The sequence below is a fragment of the Cynocephalus volans genome, chromosome 3 (assembly GCF_027409185.1).
Source record: "Cynocephalus volans isolate mCynVol1 chromosome 3, mCynVol1.pri, whole genome shotgun sequence".
NCBI lineage: Eukaryota > Metazoa > Chordata > Mammalia > Dermoptera > Cynocephalidae > Cynocephalus > Cynocephalus volans.
In genome coordinates this window covers 84,494,058-84,514,463 of record NC_084462.1, presented here as the reverse complement: position 1 = coordinate 84,514,463, position 20,406 = coordinate 84,494,058, and the positions used below count along the sequence as shown (strand labels likewise).

At 34.5% G+C, this 20,406-nt stretch overlaps 1 protein-coding gene across 2 annotated transcripts in view; it reads left to right on the top strand.

Annotated features, from left to right (window-relative positions):
• Positions 1 to 20,406, top strand: part of UNC13C (unc-13 homolog C) — a 568,114-nt gene that overhangs the window by 200,274 nt on the left and 347,434 nt on the right. For both annotated transcript variants that reach the window (XM_063089570.1, XM_063089569.1), the window contains 2 exons: positions 6,441 to 6,668; positions 7,656 to 7,797. In XM_063089570.1, the coding sequence (XP_062945640.1) occupies positions 6,441 to 6,668; positions 7,656 to 7,797 (370 nt within the window). The remainder of the gene's footprint in view (positions 1 to 6,440; positions 6,669 to 7,655; positions 7,798 to 20,406) is intronic.

Here is a 20,406-nt window from a genome sequence, read left to right as displayed (position 1 = left end):
AACTGTGAGCACCACGCAGCTTTGAACAACACTGTGAGCTACTAGTGTCAGCCAAGTTCCCAGATGCTAGTGGCTATTTAATACATTGAACTTTCAGAAGGAGTGAACAAACCTAAAGATACTAGAGATGGGGGAAGTTAGAGAGGGATTTGGGTAGTGATAGGTCAGGTAAAGGAAATATCATGATTTATAAGGATGAATATGCTAATAATAAATAATAAGAAATTTTTTTAAAAGAAATCTTGTGTTTAAAATTGTGTATATTATATTTTCTTTTGTTTATTTTTTGAAAAAGTCATGAAACAATCTATGTAACTAAATGTAATCAAAACAAAAATATCTTTCCTTCTACCATCTCTCCCTTGCTGCTGCTTTTTTTTTCTTGCTTAGTAAAAATATGCTAAAAGTTGAGCATATTTTTTAATATAATTCATTTTTCTCCTAAACCATATAGATAGTTTTTGACTCTTCGATGATTGGGAAATCTCTAGAAAATGCTAATGAGGTATAGTAGCTTTAACATAAAATTAAAAGAGTACATTTCTGATTTTGTAGTATTTTAATATCCAAATGTTTCTAAACTTGTTCTAAAAGTTTGCATGGTCGAATATAGTGGGAAAGGCAGAGGGGTAGGAAAGATTTGGGGGTTCTTTGTTTGGTTTTAGTGCCAGGGTCACTGACAATGAAGTCACTTTATAGAAGGTGTTGTTTCCTTAGATGGGTGGCTACCTGCCCACATTGTCCCACTGTCAGCGACATAGCCACCTGCAGGAGTGGGAGATGATGCTATGTTAGATCTGTGCTCCTCCAATTACCCTCCTGTTAAACACCAATTCTTTGTTGTTTGCAAGAAATATGGAATGTGGGGCTCTGATTTTATAAGAGAAAGGAGGCAGCTGACTGGGGAAGCTACAGATCTGTTCCTTGGAAAGACTGAAGCATGTTAAAGGAGGAGGGCTGAGGTTATCTTGGATATAAAGAAACTAAAGGGAAAGGGTAGGAAATGTCAACTACATGCCCACCCACATGATTTCATGTGGAAAAAAAAAAGAAAAACAATAAAGACCCATTTATTATTCTAGAGGTTCCGAGAGAGAGAAATAAATGTTAAAACTTCAGGTTCAGGCCCTCTATATGCTTTCCATGGGTGTGAACCATCTAATTCTCTGGGTCCATCAACCTCAAATACAGGTAAGGGTTTATGAACATCAATAAATAAATAGATAGATAGATGGAGAGACAGATAATTTTTTCCAGGTTTTTGAACTTCAGTTTCTTTTGTCTTTAAGCATTTCAATGACCCCCATCTGGCAAATAGTTAGAAAGCATTTAGCACATGGCAAACACTGGACATCACACTGTGGAGAGTTTTCATGGAGTTGCTTGTCAGTGCTTATGAAGCTCAAAGCACTAAATTACTTGCTAATATGAAATTCTTTAATATATGCCTGCATCTTCACCTTTTTCATGTTCTGAGATCCTACATTTGTTCACTGTTATGATTAAAGCTATGTGCATTATCTCTTTTAATCTTCACACTGCTCTGTTAAGGGAGACACTGCAATTACTCCCTTTTGTTTCTGAGATGAGGTAAATAAGGCTTAGAGAGATAAAGTAGATAGCCTATGACCAAATAGCATCTTAGTCTATTTGGGCTGCTATACAAATTACCATAAATTGGGTGGTTTGTACACAACAGACATTTATTTTTCATAGTTCTGGCAGGGGGAAGCCCAAGATCAGGGTGCCACCACGGTCAGGTTCTGACGCAGACTCTCTTCTGGGTTGCAGGCTGCTTTCTTCTTGCTGTGTTCTCATGTGATAGAAGGCATTGATGAGTTCCCTTGGGCCTACTTTATAAGGGCGCTAATCCCATTTTTGAGGCTTCACTCATGACCTAACCACTTCCCAAAGACTCCACCTCTTAATATTATCACATTGGCAATTAGGTTTCAATATAGAAATTTTAGGGGTACTCAAGCATTCAAACCATACTAGTTAGTAAGTGGCAGATCAGAATTCACACTCAAGATTGTCCTTTTTCTATACCCAAAGCATCATTAACTACTGTGAATTTTTGTCTTATTTAAAAGTAATTTTCTTGATGTATTCCTTCCATTCATACTTGGAGTTATACCCTTGTTTATGCTGACTATAAAAAGTATGTGGTATATAGGTCAGCCAAATTATGCTTTCTAATCATGGGCACACAGCCTTTGTTTTCTGAGAATTTCAAATCTGAAGCCAAAATCCAGGTGTATTTTGTGTCCTCATAAGATTTCTTCCACAGCACGTTTATCAGTTTACATTGAGTTTACTCTTGCTTCTTCCGGGATCATGACTTTAGGGTCAGACTCTGCAAGAAATTTTTAACACATTAAATTGAACCTAGACCCAAATTAAGTATATGACTATGGTAATCATTTTATCTTACATTTCCCCAAGAAATATTTTGCCTTCTCTATTTATTGAGTATATGCTCTCTTGCAAGCAGTATGCTAGATACTTGGAATACATGTTTAAAGAGATTGGCCTTACAGTCTACCATGAGAATAGACATGTGCAATAGCTGTGTCACTGGTGATTGTTAAACATCAACAAATTTTGTGAGGCAGTTGCTTGGAATCAGCCACGTTAGGAGTATTTACATCATAGGAATCTGCTAATGCTGTAAATCACGTTTGGTTTTTGTTTTGTTTTGTTTTCTGTAGGAGAGGAGAGAAAATGTGACCATTGAGTTTAAAAGACCTCTTTTCTGTTAAGAAGGAGATAAGATCATATGCTGAGAATGGAGGGTGATGGGGGTGAGGTACGGGACTTGAAGTGAGTCTAAATGTTTTGGAGCAGCTGCTGCAAAAAATAGGAAAGAGAAGGAACTGAGAACAAAGGAGAATCTTGAAGTTGTAATAGATGGGTAGATGACAGATAGATAGATAGACAGACAGATAGATAATTCTTTGAAAGAAACACTAAACTTGTAAATTGCCATATAAAGGTGGTGAAATTGTGAATTTCATATGGAATTTAGATGTTTGGGGTAATAAAGAAAAATTCAAGAAAAATGAGGGGTTCTGGTTAATTGATTGTCCCATTAAATAACATAGAAGGGAACCAGTTTGCCCTGTCTAGAATACGTTTGCTTCTGTCTAAGGTTGAATTCCCTTACAGTTTTTGTCTGTAATTGTGTTGTCTGATCTGTCTGTTAAGTGTTTTTAAAAGTAACAATGATGCATCCCACTTGGATAATGTATTCTACTTTACGAAGTGCTTTCACTGTACATTACCTCTTTTGATCTCATTGATTGTTCACCTCTGGTTGGCGTAATAATGTATTTCAATGGAGCTACTAGATCTTCTACCATACGCTTTGAAGGAAGACTCTTATAAATGCAAATTTAAAATGATCTCTGATACTTTGAGATAAGCAGAGTAAGTCTGAAGAAAAAGAATAATCCCAAGTTACTGGAAATTCATGACAAATGGCAACTGTTAAGAAATAGTTTGATTATAGAAATAAGATGAGACAATGTGGTTTAATAAGCAATAGGGCAATGGAAAGTACTCATAGATCAGTGACAAAATTTAATTATGAATTTGTGTATCTCTGATCTAAACAAATCTAAATTGAATTAATTCAGATCAAAAATGTAAAAGAAAAAATTTTTAAAGGCTACATATCTTTTCTAGATATATAATAAAGGCATAAACTTGTTAATCTGTTTTCCCCAAATTGGTGATTTCAGTTTAAGAGTCTGTTTGTTCTCTATAACTTTTAGAATAGATGTGTACTCCAACAACAGGAGCAAAGGTGAAAGATTTCAAAGTTAATTGTCAAGCTTTCCTAATTATTTTTTAAAAGGATTCAAGGGACAGTCATTAAGGACAGAGATTTGATTCTTTCAGAAGAAAAATCTCTTGATATTCTAGCTCTTAATTCGGTAGCTACAGCTTGAAAGAGCATTTATTGTAAGGGTGGTAGTAGTTTGTTGGGCTCTTCCTGAATTTCGAAAAATAATTCAGCATATTCTTTACAGGACCTTAGTTCTCTTTAATAGAGCCTTTGGGGGCACTAAAAGCCACAACAGTAATAGCTATTTAGAAATTTGGAGAGTCAACATTTTTATAACACTTTTAATCCTTTGAACATCCTTAGCATGAAACTATCACAAATCAAACTTGAAGGGCACTTTGAATCTTGCAGGTAACATCTTTCAGTCACCATTGTCCTTTACAATTACTGAATATTTTAATACTTGAAGTAAAATATGCCTATTGGGTAGCCGCAACTGTTTAGTTCACCCTAAGCTATTTTTACTGTGTAAAAATGATGCACTGTGTAGTTCAGCCATTACTGATAGATTACAAACATGCTTAATTGCTTAAGGGTGCACAATTTACAAATGTGTAGCTATTCTAGGGCATGTTTTAACAGATGAGTAGAGAATTTACAATGTCCTTTTAAATTACCCTAAATGTAATTCATTCTCCTTTTGCATTTCTTTTATAAAATGTGGTTAAGTCCTCAAAGACTAAATAAATAAAATAAAATAAATAAAGACAGGTCATCTGTTCTCTCTACCATTAGATATTTATCTCTTTTAGCTTTTTCTTTTCATACTCTGATTAATATATTTTTTTTCATTTTAGAAAACAAATGTTATGCTTTCAAATAAATAAATACTTATACTAAATTACTGCTGTCAAATTGTATATAAATGTATCATAAGGAAAGTTAATAGTTCAACTTTTTTTTTTTGTCTTAGTTTCTATACTTAAATTGGGTTTCTATACTTAAATCTAATTCATAGAATTAGATTCAAAGAATATTATTGAGGTTATCTTTTACGGTGGGATCTGTGCAGATAAATTATCCCACTTAATCTCCAAACATTTTATGAGATATTAGTATGTCTTTTTCAGAAATATATTTTAGAAAAAATTACAATACAAGTTGGGCAATACATATAGTCATGTAGATAAAAACTGGAAAAATTACTATCTGTGAATAAAAGTATTTTGATTCTTTTCACTACATCTCACTTTCTTCTGTGGCAAAAAAAAAGTTTGATTTCAGCAGTGACAGTTCCTGCAGACAGTGTTACAGGGACTTTTGCTTTCTCACTCAGACTCACTAAGGAATTGTGAGAATTGGAATCATGGTCCACGGTCAGCTTGTGCAATATTGGTCCACCCCAGAGGCCACATAGAGCAATGAGAATATCTAACTGGTAGCTGAAGTAGACAGACCAATGAATGTAATTTTGGAAATCCTTCACTGACAAAGGATATGTATGACAAACAAAAATGCCCAGAAAGTTAAGACCAACCACAAAAAATAATGTGCTAGAAATCAAAGAGTTTTGAGTGGAAAGTGATAATTCAGCCTTTTCAAAACAATAGAGTATGACAGAAAGAAAGTTCAAGTGTCTAGTCTATCAGGAACAACGCTGGTCATCTGGCATAATGATTTCCACATGTATTTTAAACAATGGAATCACTTTCATTCCAAGTAAAAGCTTACCTTATATTTCAATATTAATAAAAAGTAGTGGTATTTATTTTACAAGAAAAAAAATAAAACATTTAATGATGATAAATTCCATCAACAAAATAATTAGGCACATTGGATAAACACAAGTATTTAAATTACTGATTTGCAAGTTATATTTACCACTTATATCTAATCTATTTCTCAATTTTGTTTTGGACACTATCTTCATTTGTTTTCTGTTGCTATGACGGAATACCAGAGACTGAGTAATTTACAAAGAAAATAAGTTTATTTAGCTCATGGTTCTAAAGCCGGGAAGGTCCAGGAGTGTGGCACTGGCATCTGGTGAGGGCCTTCCTGCTGCATCGTAACATGGTGGAGGATATCACATGGCCAGTCGGCAAGAGTATGCCAGCTCAGGTCTCTCTTCCTCTTCTTATAAAGCCACCAGTCCCATCATGGGGGACCCACCCTGATTACCTTATTTAATCCTAATTACCTCCTAAAGCCCCCACCTCCAAATTCCACCAACATATGAATTTGGGGATTAAGTTTCCAAGACACAAAATTTGGTAGACACATTCAAGCCCTAGTAGATACCCATTGAATAAATGTGTGTGGTATGCAATACATTTGATTGTTTGCATTCTTTTTGTTGTTTTTAAATTTTTTTTTTTTTGAAAATTCATGCCGAAGTTTCGCACAACCCCTGATTTAGTCCAGTAATACTAAGTGTGAAAACTGGGAATCATGGAGGTCAATTTACTTGACATAAAGGAGTGCTGGTTGTTCTGAATCATGGCATAGTGGCTTATTCTCTTGATATTTTCCAAAAAAGCCACCCTGACTCTTCATTCATTCTCATATTCCTCCTTCTTTTTCTCCTTATTTAGGCCATCGAATGGTAACTGCATGTACATTCATATCAACATTTATTTTTCCACTATAGGAGCAGCAGAAAAGAGTTCTAAGCATGGTGCTGAAGACAAGACTCAGACCATTATCACAGCAATGAAAGAAAGAATGAAGATCAGGGAGAAAAACAGACCGGAGGTGTTTGAAGTAATTCAGGAAATGTTTCACATTTCTAAAGAAGATTTTGTGCAGTACACAAAGGCAGCCAAACAGAGTGTCCTGGATGGGACATCTAAGTGGTCAGCAAAAATAACCATTACAGGTAAAAATACGTCATCTTTAGAACTTTTATTCTACACTGAGATTGCTTTGTGTCTTAGAAATCACTGCTAATAATAACTATAGGTAAAATAAATAGAACTCTTTTCAATCTTGTCCATATTGACAAGTCCAGTTGGTACTTCAAATTTCTAAAATATATACTAGATAATTGAAGTAATTTCAGTCTGTGTCTTGTTCTAATCAAAAGCCCTTTCATAGGAAAAATATTTCTGTTTTTCAGTATACTCACCAATGCCCTGCAGTTTACAAGAGATTAGCTTTGTTGCTGCTCGCCACTGATAAATTACAAGAGTAGCCAAGAATCCTTTCAGTCAGTTTTTTAAAATGAGAAAAAAGATATAATTTTTCTTACCCTGATTTAATATCTCTCATTCATTTGATCCTTGAGTCAGGCAATTTGAGTTTAGTGATGCCTAGTAATTCGAACCTGTGAAGGTGTTTATAATGTTAACAGCAAGTGACTATGTAGCATGTTAACATTTACCAGGTCTCTTAAGTGACTAATTTTGTATTTACAAGGTAAAATAAAGATACTTATTTCACCAGGTAGAACTGGTCGATATTGACAGCAAACTCATAAATAAATAAATCAGTTTGGATCACAGACTTTTGAATTATGTTTGGTAACTTTTTGTATATTGTATGTATATCCTCATTTCTCTATACATGTTTACAGTAATGTGTATATGAGTATATAGCTAATATGTACATGCATGTGTATGTATATAGCTACTGTTCATTAGAGGCAAAATATTAATGTTCAGTGTATTTATTCTTTCATGAGATGTTTGTTTAAATTTCTGTTGGTCATGAGCAAAAAGCAATGGGGATGCATCTGCCAACGCAGGGAACCAAATGATAGAAAACATTTCCTTTATTTTTTGTTATTTTATTTTTTTAATATTTATTTTATTTTTTGATTCTGAGGGAATCTTTATATTAAAATGTTCATTTTGGTTTATTTCAGTGGTTTCTGCACAAGGCTTACAGGCAAAAGACAAAACTGGGTCTAGTGACCCATATGTTACAGTTCAAGTTGGAAAGAATAAAAGAAGGACTAAAACCATTTTTGGAAACTTGAACCCAGTATGGGATGAGAAGTTTTATTTGTGAGTATATAATGTGAAACTATTGCAAATATTAAAATATTTGAGAATAAATTCGACAGGTATGCAAAGCATACAAGCAATAAGTATCTCATATTTTAATTATCTCTTATGCCGAATTTACAAAAAGAGTGACCAAAATACTAAAATCACTTAATACTCTCAAAATAATTTTTATTATTTATTCTTCATCGTTGGAAGTAAGTGAATAAAAAGACTATTCCAAACACTTTTTTAAAAAGCGGAACAGTTGGGGTGACTTTGCATCATGGTCTATGACTTGAGATGATCCAACATAGCTAGGAATTTACAGGCTTGATTCAGCAATATCTTGACATCTGAAGATTTGTGACTAAAGACAGTAGAAAGACTCTGGGCATCACGCAGCCCATCACTTGAGGTAAAACCACACCTACGCTATACTATACCCATGAGATGGTTGGTGATAACTTTCACAACCTCTTATTTTCCGTGAGGCTATTTATTTTTAAACCTCTATATCTTGCACTGAACAGCAAGAAATCATTTTTTTTTCAAGGGTGCTTTTCTTTCTACCACTCCTTCATGGAGAAACAAAACCAAAAAAAAAAAAAAAAAAAGAATGACTTCCAATTATTATTTTGTCAAAATAGAAAGCCCTACCTAAGTGGGTTTAAAGGCAATTCTTTTTCCTTCCTCCTCCCTTTGCAAATCATTTAAACATGCCTCTTCCTGACTTCCCTCATGCCAAGGCAATCACTGATCTGCTTTCTGATGCTAAATAATACTTTTCATTGTGCAATCTCTACAATTTAATATAAATAGAGTCATATGGTAGGTACTCTTCTTTTGTGTGGTTCCGTTTACTCAGCATAATTATTTTGAGATCTATCCAAGTTGTAGAGTATATAAACAGTTCATTTCTTTTTATTGCAGGGTAGCATTCCATTGTATTAATATATCACTGTTTGTTTATGCTTTCACCTCTTGATGGACATTTTGATTTGTTTTCCATTTTTGTTTATTAAAAACAAAGCTGTTAGGATCGTTTGTGTATAAATATTTGCATAGATATATATTTTTGTTTCTCTTGAATGAATTCCTAGGAGTGGAATAGTTCAATCATATCTTAGGAGAATGTTAATATTTAAGATACTTTTCCCAAGTGGTTGTACCATTTTAGATTTCTACCACAAATATATAGGAGTTTCAGGTCAAACACATCCTTCCAATACTTGATAAGTCCAGTTTTCTAAATATTAGCCATTCTAATTGGTGTGTAGTGGTGTCTTATAGTGGTTTTATTTTGTATTTCTCAAAAGACTAAAAATTTTTAACATCTTATGTACATATGTGCTATCCATGTAACTTCTTTAATTGTTCACATGTATTGTGCATCTTGTATTGTTTTTGTATTTTGTATTTATATAAGTTTTATAGTTTTAGGTTTTACATTTAGGTGTTTAATACATTTGAAGGTCATTTTTTAGTGCAGTAGAGACCCTAGTTCAATTTTTTTTTGGTTATAAATATACAATTGTTTCTGTGCCATCTTTTGAAAACGCTATTCTTTCTCTATTAAATTGCTTTTGAACCTTTGATAAAATTTAGCTCTTCATATACGTATGGCTATATTTCTGGACTCTTCAGTCTGTTCTATTGATTTACTTATCTGTATTCCAACACCACAAAGTCTTGATTACTATAGCTTTAAAATAAGTCCTGAAATAAGGTATTGTTAGTGCTCCAATTTTCTTTTTCTTTTAAAGTTATTTTTCTATTTTAGGACCTTTCAATTATTTTCATATTAATTTTAGAATCAGTTTATCCTTTTATTTCAAAAGCAACAAACAGAGAACACCCGATAGAATTTTGATTGCTTCCTAGCACGGGCTGAGATTTCCAGCATGATATCAAATGATAGTGATAAGAGCAGACATCCTGACATTGTTCCCAGTCTTTAGTGGAAAATATTCCTTGCTTGATTGTGGTACTAGGTGTAGCTATACTGCAGATGCCATTTACCCAGTAAAAGACATCTTCTATTCTGAATATGCTGAGAATTCTAATCAGAAATAGATATTAGAGTTCACATTATTTTTCTACATCTATTGAGATGATCTTATTATTTTGTCATTTTCTAAAACTTTAAATTTATTGTTCCATTTTCTTTGTGTTTGCCTTGTTTTCTGTGAGAAATCTGCTGTGTTGTCCTCATTTTTGTTCCTCTGTGCATAATTTGTCTCCCCTTCCCCAAATGATTATAAGATTTTGTCTTTTCTTTTGTACAGTTTGATGATGATATGACATGGTATAATTTTCTGTATGTTTTGCTGCTTAGGGTTTGTTGAGCTACTTGGGACTGAGTATACAGTTTTCTTTCAAATTTGGAAAGGTTTTGACCATTATTTCTTTAAATATTTTTCTGCCCCATTTGGACACTTTATTCATACATGTTAGGCCTCTTGGCTTCCTGAAGTTGTTCTACAGATCTTGGTGCTCTGAGGTTTTTTGGTTTTTTGTTTGTTTGTTTGTTTGTTTTTTGTCTCTCTCTTGATGTTTCACTTTGGATTATTTCTATTGCTATGTATTTAAATTCACTAATCTTTTTTTGATAATGTCTAATATGCTATAAATGCAAGACACTGTGGTTTTCATATTAGATATTTTATTTTTTATCTCAGGACATTAAAATTGAGTCTTTGCATCCTCTCTATCTCTATGTAACTTTTTAAACATATCCAATACTTATAATAACTCTTTTGATGTCCTTGGCTGCCAATTACAACATTTGTGTGTGTTCTTGGTCAGTTTTGATTGATAGTTTTTTTACTCATTATGTGTCACATTTTTCTGTTACATCACATGCCTGGTAATTTTAGATCAGATGCTAGATATTGCAAATATTACTTTTTTGGTTGCTAGATACTTTGGCATCCTATAAATATTCTTAAGCTTTTTCTGGACATAGTTAAGTTGCAAGAAAACATTTTGGTTCTCTGGATCTTGCTTTTAAAATTAGTTAAATGAGAAAAAAACAGTGCTCAATATTAGGCTAATTATTCCCTACTACAGAGGGAAGACTCTTTAGTGTACTCTACTTACTGACTCGTGAATTATGAGGTTTTTTTGGTCTGCGCAGTGGAAATTAGCACTATTTCTGGCCCTGGGTGAGTGGTGGGCATCGTTACATCTAATCCTTTCAATGGGTCTTAACCTAGCCTTGGGTAGTTTCATCACGTGCATGTACTTATCGTTACTTGGCTGATATTTCAAGGGGAACCCTCTGCAGATGGTCGTAGTCTTCCTTCTGTTCAGCTCTCTTCTTTTTGACATTGTGCCTTGTGACCTCTCAATACCTTGGTTTTCCCAGACTTTCAGCTCGGTCTTTTCAACTAAGAGAGTCTATTGGACTCCACTTGGGTTCCCTTCCTTGCACAGTGGCCAGGAAACTCCCTGAAGGCAGTAAGCTGAAGTAATCATAGGGCTCACTTTGTTTTTTTGTCTCTCAGGGATCTTCATTAGATTGAAAACCAGTGTTTCATATATTTTGTTCACTGATATTTCATGGGGAGGATTTTTCTGGTCCTTGTTTCTCCCTCTTGCCTGGAATAGAGAGTCTGAAAAACTGAATTTAATTGATAAGCAAGAATAAAATAAAACAGAATGGAAGCCAACACAGGGAATGTCAAACAAAATACAACCTCTGGAGATATTTGTTCCACAGTTTGCCAGTTTCAATCTGTGAAATAAAGCATTCATGCAAAGGAATGCTGTAGTGGAAATGTTTATTGTAGTATTTTATTAATATCCTGCAAAGGGTTCCTTTTGAAAAATCAGCTGAGCAATGATAAGCGTATACATGTGAGGTAACTACCCAAGAAAAGGTAACGTCCACCCAAAGGACTGTATGTGATAGTGACCAGAGCTCATCCAGGCCAGGAATGGTGCTTGTTCCCACCAGACGGACGTGAAAGCATTATGGCTCATGGAGCAAGTACACAGAAGCGCACACTGGAAGGGACTGTTATAATACAAACTGTATTCTAATTTGGCAGTTTTTACATACTTTTCTGTGCTGTGCGCTTCTGTTTCTCTTTTGATAAGAGGCATCATCTGTACTGGCAATAACAATATATGTATTTTTAAAACAACATTATTTTTAAAGAAGAAGCAATTCAACTCTAAGTCCATTGTACCCTGCTCTGCATGAAATACATATAGTACATAATTTTCTCACAAGAGTTTTTGCCTTACTGACAAAATGTTTATGAGCTTTAAGTGGTTAATCTTGCAAATATTTTCTATTTGTTTTCAATTATTTTCTATTTTTATGGAATATCAAAAATGAATGCCAAAATTTTTTTTAACATTGGTTCTTTTTGTCACAAGTTTCATGAACTCTGAGATTTCATCTCTATTATAGAGGTTCTGTATCACTGGTTTCAGAAATACTATTTTAAAGCTATCAGTGCATGTTTTCATTCCACCATGAAAATGGCATAAGAATTGCAAGGTTATATTTCCTTCATGAGGGGTTCTCTTCTGCAAAAGGAAATGAGTTCACCCTGAATTTATGTGGAGATTTTGAAAAATGCATCTATGTCACAGATGAACTCATACATACCTCCCCTTACCCTGAAGTTCTGCCCTATGAAATTGGGTGTAAAGACGTGTCCTGACATTCTGAAAATAGGATGTCTTATGAACAGGGTGGCTTTAGTTTTCATTTGGGGCAATTTATTTAACTTCTGTGCTTTAGCTTTATTAATATGAAAAATTGAGATAATAATGTATACCTTACAAAATCGCTATATTTGTTGAGATATTGTATATAAATCCTTGTTAAGTATTGAAAATCACAGTTTATTATTATCATTATTAGCATTAATAGCATTATCACAAGAAAAGAAGGAGGGGAAAGGAAGGAAAAGGAAAGAAGGAAGGAGGGAAGGAGGGAGGGAGGGAGGGAGGGAAGGAAGGAAGGAAGGAAGGAAGGAAGGAAGGAAGGAAGGAAGAAAGGAAGGAAGGAAGGAAGGAAGGAAGGAAGGAAGGAAGGAAGGAAGGAAGGAAGGAAGGAAGGAAGGAATTAGCACTGAAAGAGAAATTAGAGAACTGAGATTGGGCAAAGGATCTGAGAGATTATTTTGTCCAGTTTCCTCATTTTACTGATGAGATAATTAGAGCTTGGATGTGTTATAGTAGAGTCCACACTACAAAGCAGCCACCTGTGGTGAAGCCACAAATAAGATACAGGTGGAAATTAGGAAGTGTGTTTTTTATTACATCTGAACTCTTCACTTGAAAAAGTGCCATTGACCTGAACAAGGCAAGCAATAATTTTTCAACTTTGGGATGGATTTGGTTTGAAAGCTTAATTACTCCCCCAGTAATGGAATTTTGATGCTGTCCAGAGATTTTAATGCTCAATAATTTCTAATTTTACCTCCTTACATAGGTTAAAATAAGAAGCTTGAAATTTTAATCTTCAAAAGACTATGCTTATTGTATGACTCTAGAATGGGGCACTCTGCAGAGTGTTTGCAGAGAACAGAGGCATGACTGATTAAGCCCTTGCAGAAATCTTGGGGAAAAGAGGTTGTAAACACATGTCTGTCTAACTTCTAAAATATCACACAAAGATTAATTAAAATGACGTGTATGAAAGTACTTTGAAAATTGCAAAGTGTTATATAAATCTAAGGTGCTCACTGTCTTTGCTCTTTGATCCTAATAAGTTGTTTAGTTGGTCGTTTCATGATTATTATGACATTTGATTTCACTTTTCTGTGCTACAATTAATAAAATGTTTTATGCTTATTATAAAACATTCCCTCAGGAGGAAAAGAAGCAAGTCTCTGCCAGTAGGTTATAAAGAGAAAATGGCAGTGTTGTCTGTCCATTTGAACAAGAAATTTGGGAGTTGAGACTTATGTTTTAAGCATATGTTGAGTCTATGTTTTCTGAGGACTCTGTAGTGAAACCTTGGTGCCTCATTTTGACTTCTGAAATAGGACAAAATTTTGTGCTGACTCCCTCCTAGAGGGGAGGTAGGTCATAAAGGTGATGGTAGGGATGTGTTGCTTAATCCATTTTTAGTTGGTATTAACCACTGGAGTAAATGATTATGTTAATAACAGAAGGTGTAGTCAACACAATGCCTGTGGTAGGAGTGCAAACATGTCCTCATTTATTGTAGTATTGAATAGGCACAGCAATGGTGTTTAAACATTCTACTCATGCAATTGACTGGACAAACGCTCAGCATGCTTTGTGGTATATCAATTAAATGCCACCTACATTTCCTGGGTGATGATTATATGCAGAGCACTGTACTAGGTAAGTGATTTTATGTTATACCAAAAAGACTTCTAACCTACAAGATTGTAAATCTGAATCTCAGAGCTGTTCTGGATCTAACATGCTTCTTGCCCTCCAGGAAACCATTTAAACTCTTTGACTCGCAGTTTTTCAGTAGGAAAGGTGCATAAAAATTATTCCCCTCCTTGACTCAATTAAGTTATTGTAAGAGGCAAAGTAATACACCTTAAATTCATAGTGCTGTTTAGAGGCATGATTGCCTTGGCCCTTTTGAAGAATATGTCAGCCACATTCAATCTCCAGCTACCCAGATGTGCTGGCACAGAGGGTGCCTCTGGTCCATGGCTCTCCACCATACCACGTGCTGCTCAACCAGGTCTGAGTATGAATTGAGCTTAAACTAAGATCAGTAGGAGATAGCTTATTTACTACTACAATTAAATAAAAATATATTTATGGCACAGCAGACTAATATTTTTAAATGACAGCCTGAACATAATCAAGGACTTGATTGATTGCCTGGATTACTAGCTCAGTCCTTTCCTGGGCTACATGGGAAAGGAGCATTTCCTCAGTTGCCTGAGCCAGCTCACAGGGATGGTATCAGCAGCAGCAAGTTATTTGTCATAGAAGGTGGTTCCACAAGTGTTTAAAGCAAGGACAAATTTAGTCACACTTTTTGGGATTAGATTTTTTTTTTAACTAATTATTCTCTACATTGTGAATATGCATATCAGTAGGGAGATACAATAACCAAACCTGCCTTTCACTTTCTAAATGAGATTGAGCCATTACACAGAAGAGCCAATAGAAAAGCATTTACTTTATCACTGCTTCACATCAGAACCTAAGGGTTTTGTAATAAGCAGAGGAAGGAAGTGTGGAAAGAGATCTAGACTGAGTTTTATAAAATATGAACTTAAGGTCACCAAAGAAAATTAATTCACTGTTAGCGAACCATGAAACATCAGATCAGGATGCATCCATAGAGATAGCGCTGTGATATTCTGTAGGCAGAGATGCAGAGTGCCATGAACTTCACTTCGTTTTAAATTGAGAATGAAACAGCATTGTATTGCAAATAGCAATCCTTATGCAATGGGGACTATTCTGTAAAGATCTCTCTTGGTCAGAAGAAACAGAGCACCCCCCCACACACACACACACACACAACACACACTTAAACTAGTCCATGGAAAAGGGATTGGGAAGGGACAAATTATATTATGTGGAAACAGAAAGTACTTGTAGGAATCCACGAAAAGCCAAGCTACAAAAAGTCCAAAAAATCCAAAGGGGAAGAAATGATGATTATGATCTTTTTTTCCACCCTTTATTTTTCTCTGAGAGTTTGTTCATCTGTATTTGTTTTTCTCTGTCTCTGCCTCTTCATTTCTCTCTCTCTCTCTTTCTCTCTCTCTTTTCTCTCTCTCTCTCTGTTTCTCTCTCTCTCTGTCTCTCTCTCTCTCTCTCTCCATCTTTCATTTTGTCCCTCCCTCCCTTCCCAGCTCTCTCTCCCTTTCCACCCTTCCTCCCTGCTCTGTATACTAGTCTGATTCTTGATCACTACTCAATAGCTTTTCATATCATCAGTTTCCACATGGTACAAGATAACCTTGGCCCGAGGGCCATGTGTGTCCCACATCTAGCACTCACAGTTTGCTGCCAAAAACCTCTTTTGGTTTTTAATCAATTAGCCCAATTTATCTCAGTGAAACAAACAATGATTTATTGGTCAGCTTATGATTAGAACATTTTAAGGCTATAATTGTATGTTTTAGGTGTGGAGGGGAGAGTAGGGACGTCCTGGCGGTCTGCTGGTCACTTATCTGTGGAATGAAGCAATTTCTTCTGAGTGTGATACATCTAAGGGCACTGCAACCAACCCAAACTAGCAAGCATTTTCAAGATCCCAACACTACAATGCCAGTCAATCTCTAGTTGGTTCATACCCCACCTCTTGGATGTATCCCTTGTGTAGACCAACTATTCTGAAAACAGAAGATAAATACGCTAGTACCATTCCTAGCCAAACTGGGAGACTGCAGACCTTTACTGATTCAAACCCATGCAATGCAAAGTCCAGCTTCCTGTGCAATTCTTTTCAGCACTAGCTGTGACACTCTTTAGAGAAATAATGCATTGAACATATATTTGTGTGAGGCACCCTCCAAGGTGTTTCAGACACTAAGGTTAATATAAAGACAAAAGCTTTCTCTTTCAGAGCTTTCATTCTAATTGGAGAAGTGATGATGAGATGATGCTGAGATTACTCTTATGAGCTAGGGAGAGCCAATCATAGGAAGTTGAAGGAGAAGAGGACAGTTCTGCTTGGTGCTGCCATCTTGGCTGAGCTTAACAGTAGAATAATTATTTGACTCTAAATAAAGATTGTTTATTTTTACTTTTTTAAAGATTTTTTTAATTGAAACATGTTGATTATATGTATATTAGTCCATTTCTGTTGCTTATAACAAAATACCTAAAACTGGGTAATTTGTAAGAAAATGAAATTTATTGCTTACAATTTCAGAGTCTGGGAAGTCTAAAGCCTGGGAACACTTATGGTGAGGGTCTTCTTTGGTGGTGACTTTGGCAATGCAGGGTCTCACATGGTGAAAATGGCAGAGCAGAGAGAGACACTCTTATATGTTCTCCTTTTAAAGCCCTCGGAACCATGCCCATGATTACCATTATTAATCCCTTCTTGAGGGTACAGTCCTCACAATCTAATCACCTCTTCAAATCCCTACCTTTCAATTACCAATTACCATCCTCAACAGTTACAGTGAGAATTAAGCTTCATTGACTTTGGGGAGCCATCTAATCCACTGCAATATGTATTGTGGGGTGCTGAGTTGAATGTCAATACATGTACACAATGCATGATGATCAAATCAGGGTAATTACTATATTCATCATTACAAAACTAATCATTTCTTTGTGAGAGGAGAACATTCAATCTCCTTTCTTCAAGTCATTTGATAAAAGCAGTAAATTATTGTTAATTATAGATGCCTAGCTTGCCCATACTCCCATAAAGTGTATTTTTCCCATCTAGATATTATGTGTCCATAGCAAGGTAATATTTGAAGGCCAGGCAAAAGAAGTTCTGGATGCCTAAACAAGTGTTGAAGAAGTATTAATGGCTAAGAAGGAAAATCCGAAACCCAAATTTTGCAAATATCATCATAATTACAGACACTGGTAATTTGTTAGCCATTTACTGCATCTCAATTACTGTCACATATACTGTACTTCATTATTATGATTGTTGTTGTTGTTATCATCATTTTACAAATGTGAAAGCTAAAACTCAGGAAGGCCAACAGAGGTTTGTAAAAGAATCCATCTCAGAGAAGCAAAATAAAAGAAATAAGACTCAAATTCTTATCTTAGATTACCACAATAAATGTCCTTTACATACTATTTCATTCCTTTGCTAGTGTCAATCATTCAAAACAACAACCCAAATAAAGCCATGGAAAAGTCAGTACAAAAAGCCCCACATGAAGAATGGTAAGAGGAGACAAGGAAGCTATAAAAATGACAAAAATTGAATTTCTAGGATGAAAACTACAATGTATAAAGTGAAAAGTACACTGAATTAGAATCACCGAAAATTAGCCATTGTAGAAAAAAAAGATTATTGAACTTAAAAGCATAATAATACAAAAAATATAAAATGAGGCACAGAGGAAATATTTTAAAAAAGAAACAAGGCAACAATGAGACCATTTTGAACAGCCTAGTAAATGTCTAATTGGAGCTCCTGAAGGAGAAGAGAGAGGAAGAGCGCAGAAAAATTAGTTGAGAAAATAATGGCCATTTTTTTCAAAATTAACCAAGATTATAAACCCACAGATCCAAGAAGCTTAACGAAACCCAAGCACAAGAAACATGAAGTAAAACCACACCAAGGCATGTCATAATCAAAAAACTAGTGAGAAGAAAGTTGCTCAAAACCAATGAAGAGAAAATCTTGAAAGCAGCCAGGGAGAAAAGACACATTACATACAGAGAGAAAAATAATGATGACAGCAGACCCCTTGTAAGAAATGATATGAGCAGTAATAAAATGGAGCAATATCTTTAAATTACAGAGAAAAAAACCCCAAAAACTATCAAACTAGAATTCTATACTCAGAGAAGATACCTTTCAAAAACAAAGTTAACAAAAATCATTTTCAAAAAAATCATATATAAAATAAAGGCTAAAGGCTCTTTCAGACATAAAAAAAAAGCTGACAAGGGGCCGGCCCATGGCTCACTTGGGAGAGCGTGGTGCTGACAACACCAAGTCAAGGGTTAAGATCCCCTTACCAGTCATCCTTTTTTTAAAAAAATATAAATAAATTTTTTTAAAAACGCTGACAAAAATTTCTGAACTACAAGAAATTTTAAAAGAAACCCTTCAGACAAAAAAAAAGTAATTCCAGATAGAAATGTGGATCTATATAAAGGCATGAAAATAAATTTAAAAACACTGAAAATAGTAACTACATTGACAATTATAATAGACCATTATTTTATTATTTAGATTTTTTAAAATTACTGAATGTTTAAACAAAATAATAATGATTTATTCATGGGTTTCTATCATTTAATTAAAATGTGTGATAATAATTGAACAAATATATGAAGGACAGAACTGGAAGTATATTATTGTAAGGTTCTTATCTGTACATAAGGGGTATGACATCATTTGAAGACTGAGCATGACAATTTAAAGATGTATACTATAAACTCTAAATCAACCACAAACATGAGAAAACAAAAATGTTATAGCTAATTAACCAACAAAGTAGAAAACATTCAATATAAAAATACTCAATAAATCTGATCAAATGGGTTAAAAAAAGACCAGATGGGTAAAATAGAAAATAAATAGTAAGATGTTAGACTAAAACCTAAATATACTTATGATCACATTAAATGTAAAACATCTAAATGCCTCAATTAAAATGCAGAGATTGTCAGACTGAATGAAAAAGCAAGACCCAACCATATCCTCCCTATAATAAATACACTTTAAATATAAAGACACAAATATGTAAATTACTTGTTGATATGCTACTTAAAATAGTTCACCAAACAACACCAGAATACCCATTGTTTTCAAGTACACACAAAATATTTGCATGGATGGTAAATAAGCACATGAAAATATGCTCAATATTATTAATCGTTAGGGAAATATAAACTAAAGCCTCCTGAAAATCACTTCACAACCAGTAGAATGGTGTGTTCTTTGTTCTTGATTATTTTTTTCTCTGTCTTTTTTGAGGGGGAGAAGGGAGTCAATTGAGTGTTTTTTAAAATCGTATTTTATCTACTTTTTTGAGTTATTTATATCTAATTATTTTGTTATTTTAGTGGTTGCTCGAGGGTTTACAGTATAGATCTTTAAATTATCACAGTCAACCTACTCGTGATATTATACCACTTCTACAGTGTAAGAACTTACAACAATACACTTCCAGTTGTCTCTTCTAAACATTTATGCTATTGTTGCTAAGTATTGGCAAGGTTGTGGGGGAACTGGAACTCTGCTTCATTGCTGGTGGGAGTATAAAGTGATACAATCTCTTGGGAAAACAGTTCATAAATATTTATAGCTATTACAGCGAAAAACTGGAAGCAAACCAAAATATTTATCAATAGATAAATAAATATACAAGTTGTGGTATAGCCACAGGCTGTAATACTATTCAGTTATGAAAAGGAATGAACTGTTTATATACACAACAACATGGATAAATCTCAAAATATTTATGCTGAGTGACAGAATTCAGACAGAAAAAATAGTTACAGTATAATTTCATTTACATAAAATTATAGAAAATGCAAAATGCAAACTAACGTATAACATAAGAAATCAGAACAGTGGTTACCTGCGGAGTGAGGAAGGGAAAGGGTAAGAGGGATTGATTACTACAAAGCCTCTGTACACTTTTGAAGAGAATAGATATGTTAATTATATTGATCATGGTGTTGGTTCTATGGCTGACTACATATGCCAAGACCTAACAAATTGTATATTTTAAATATGTGCAGTGAATTTATATCAGTCCATTTCTGCTGCTTATAACAAAATACATGGAACTGGGCAATTTGTAAGAAAATGAAATGTATTGCTTACAGTTTCTGAGGCTGGGAAGTCCAAAGTCCAGGGAACACATCTGGTGAAGGCCTTCCTTGGTGACCTTCAACAATGCAGAGTATCACATTGCAAGATGGTGGAAGCAGAGAGAACGAAAAGTAACTTTCTCATTCACTCTCTTTTTGAAACCCTCCAAACCACGCCCATGT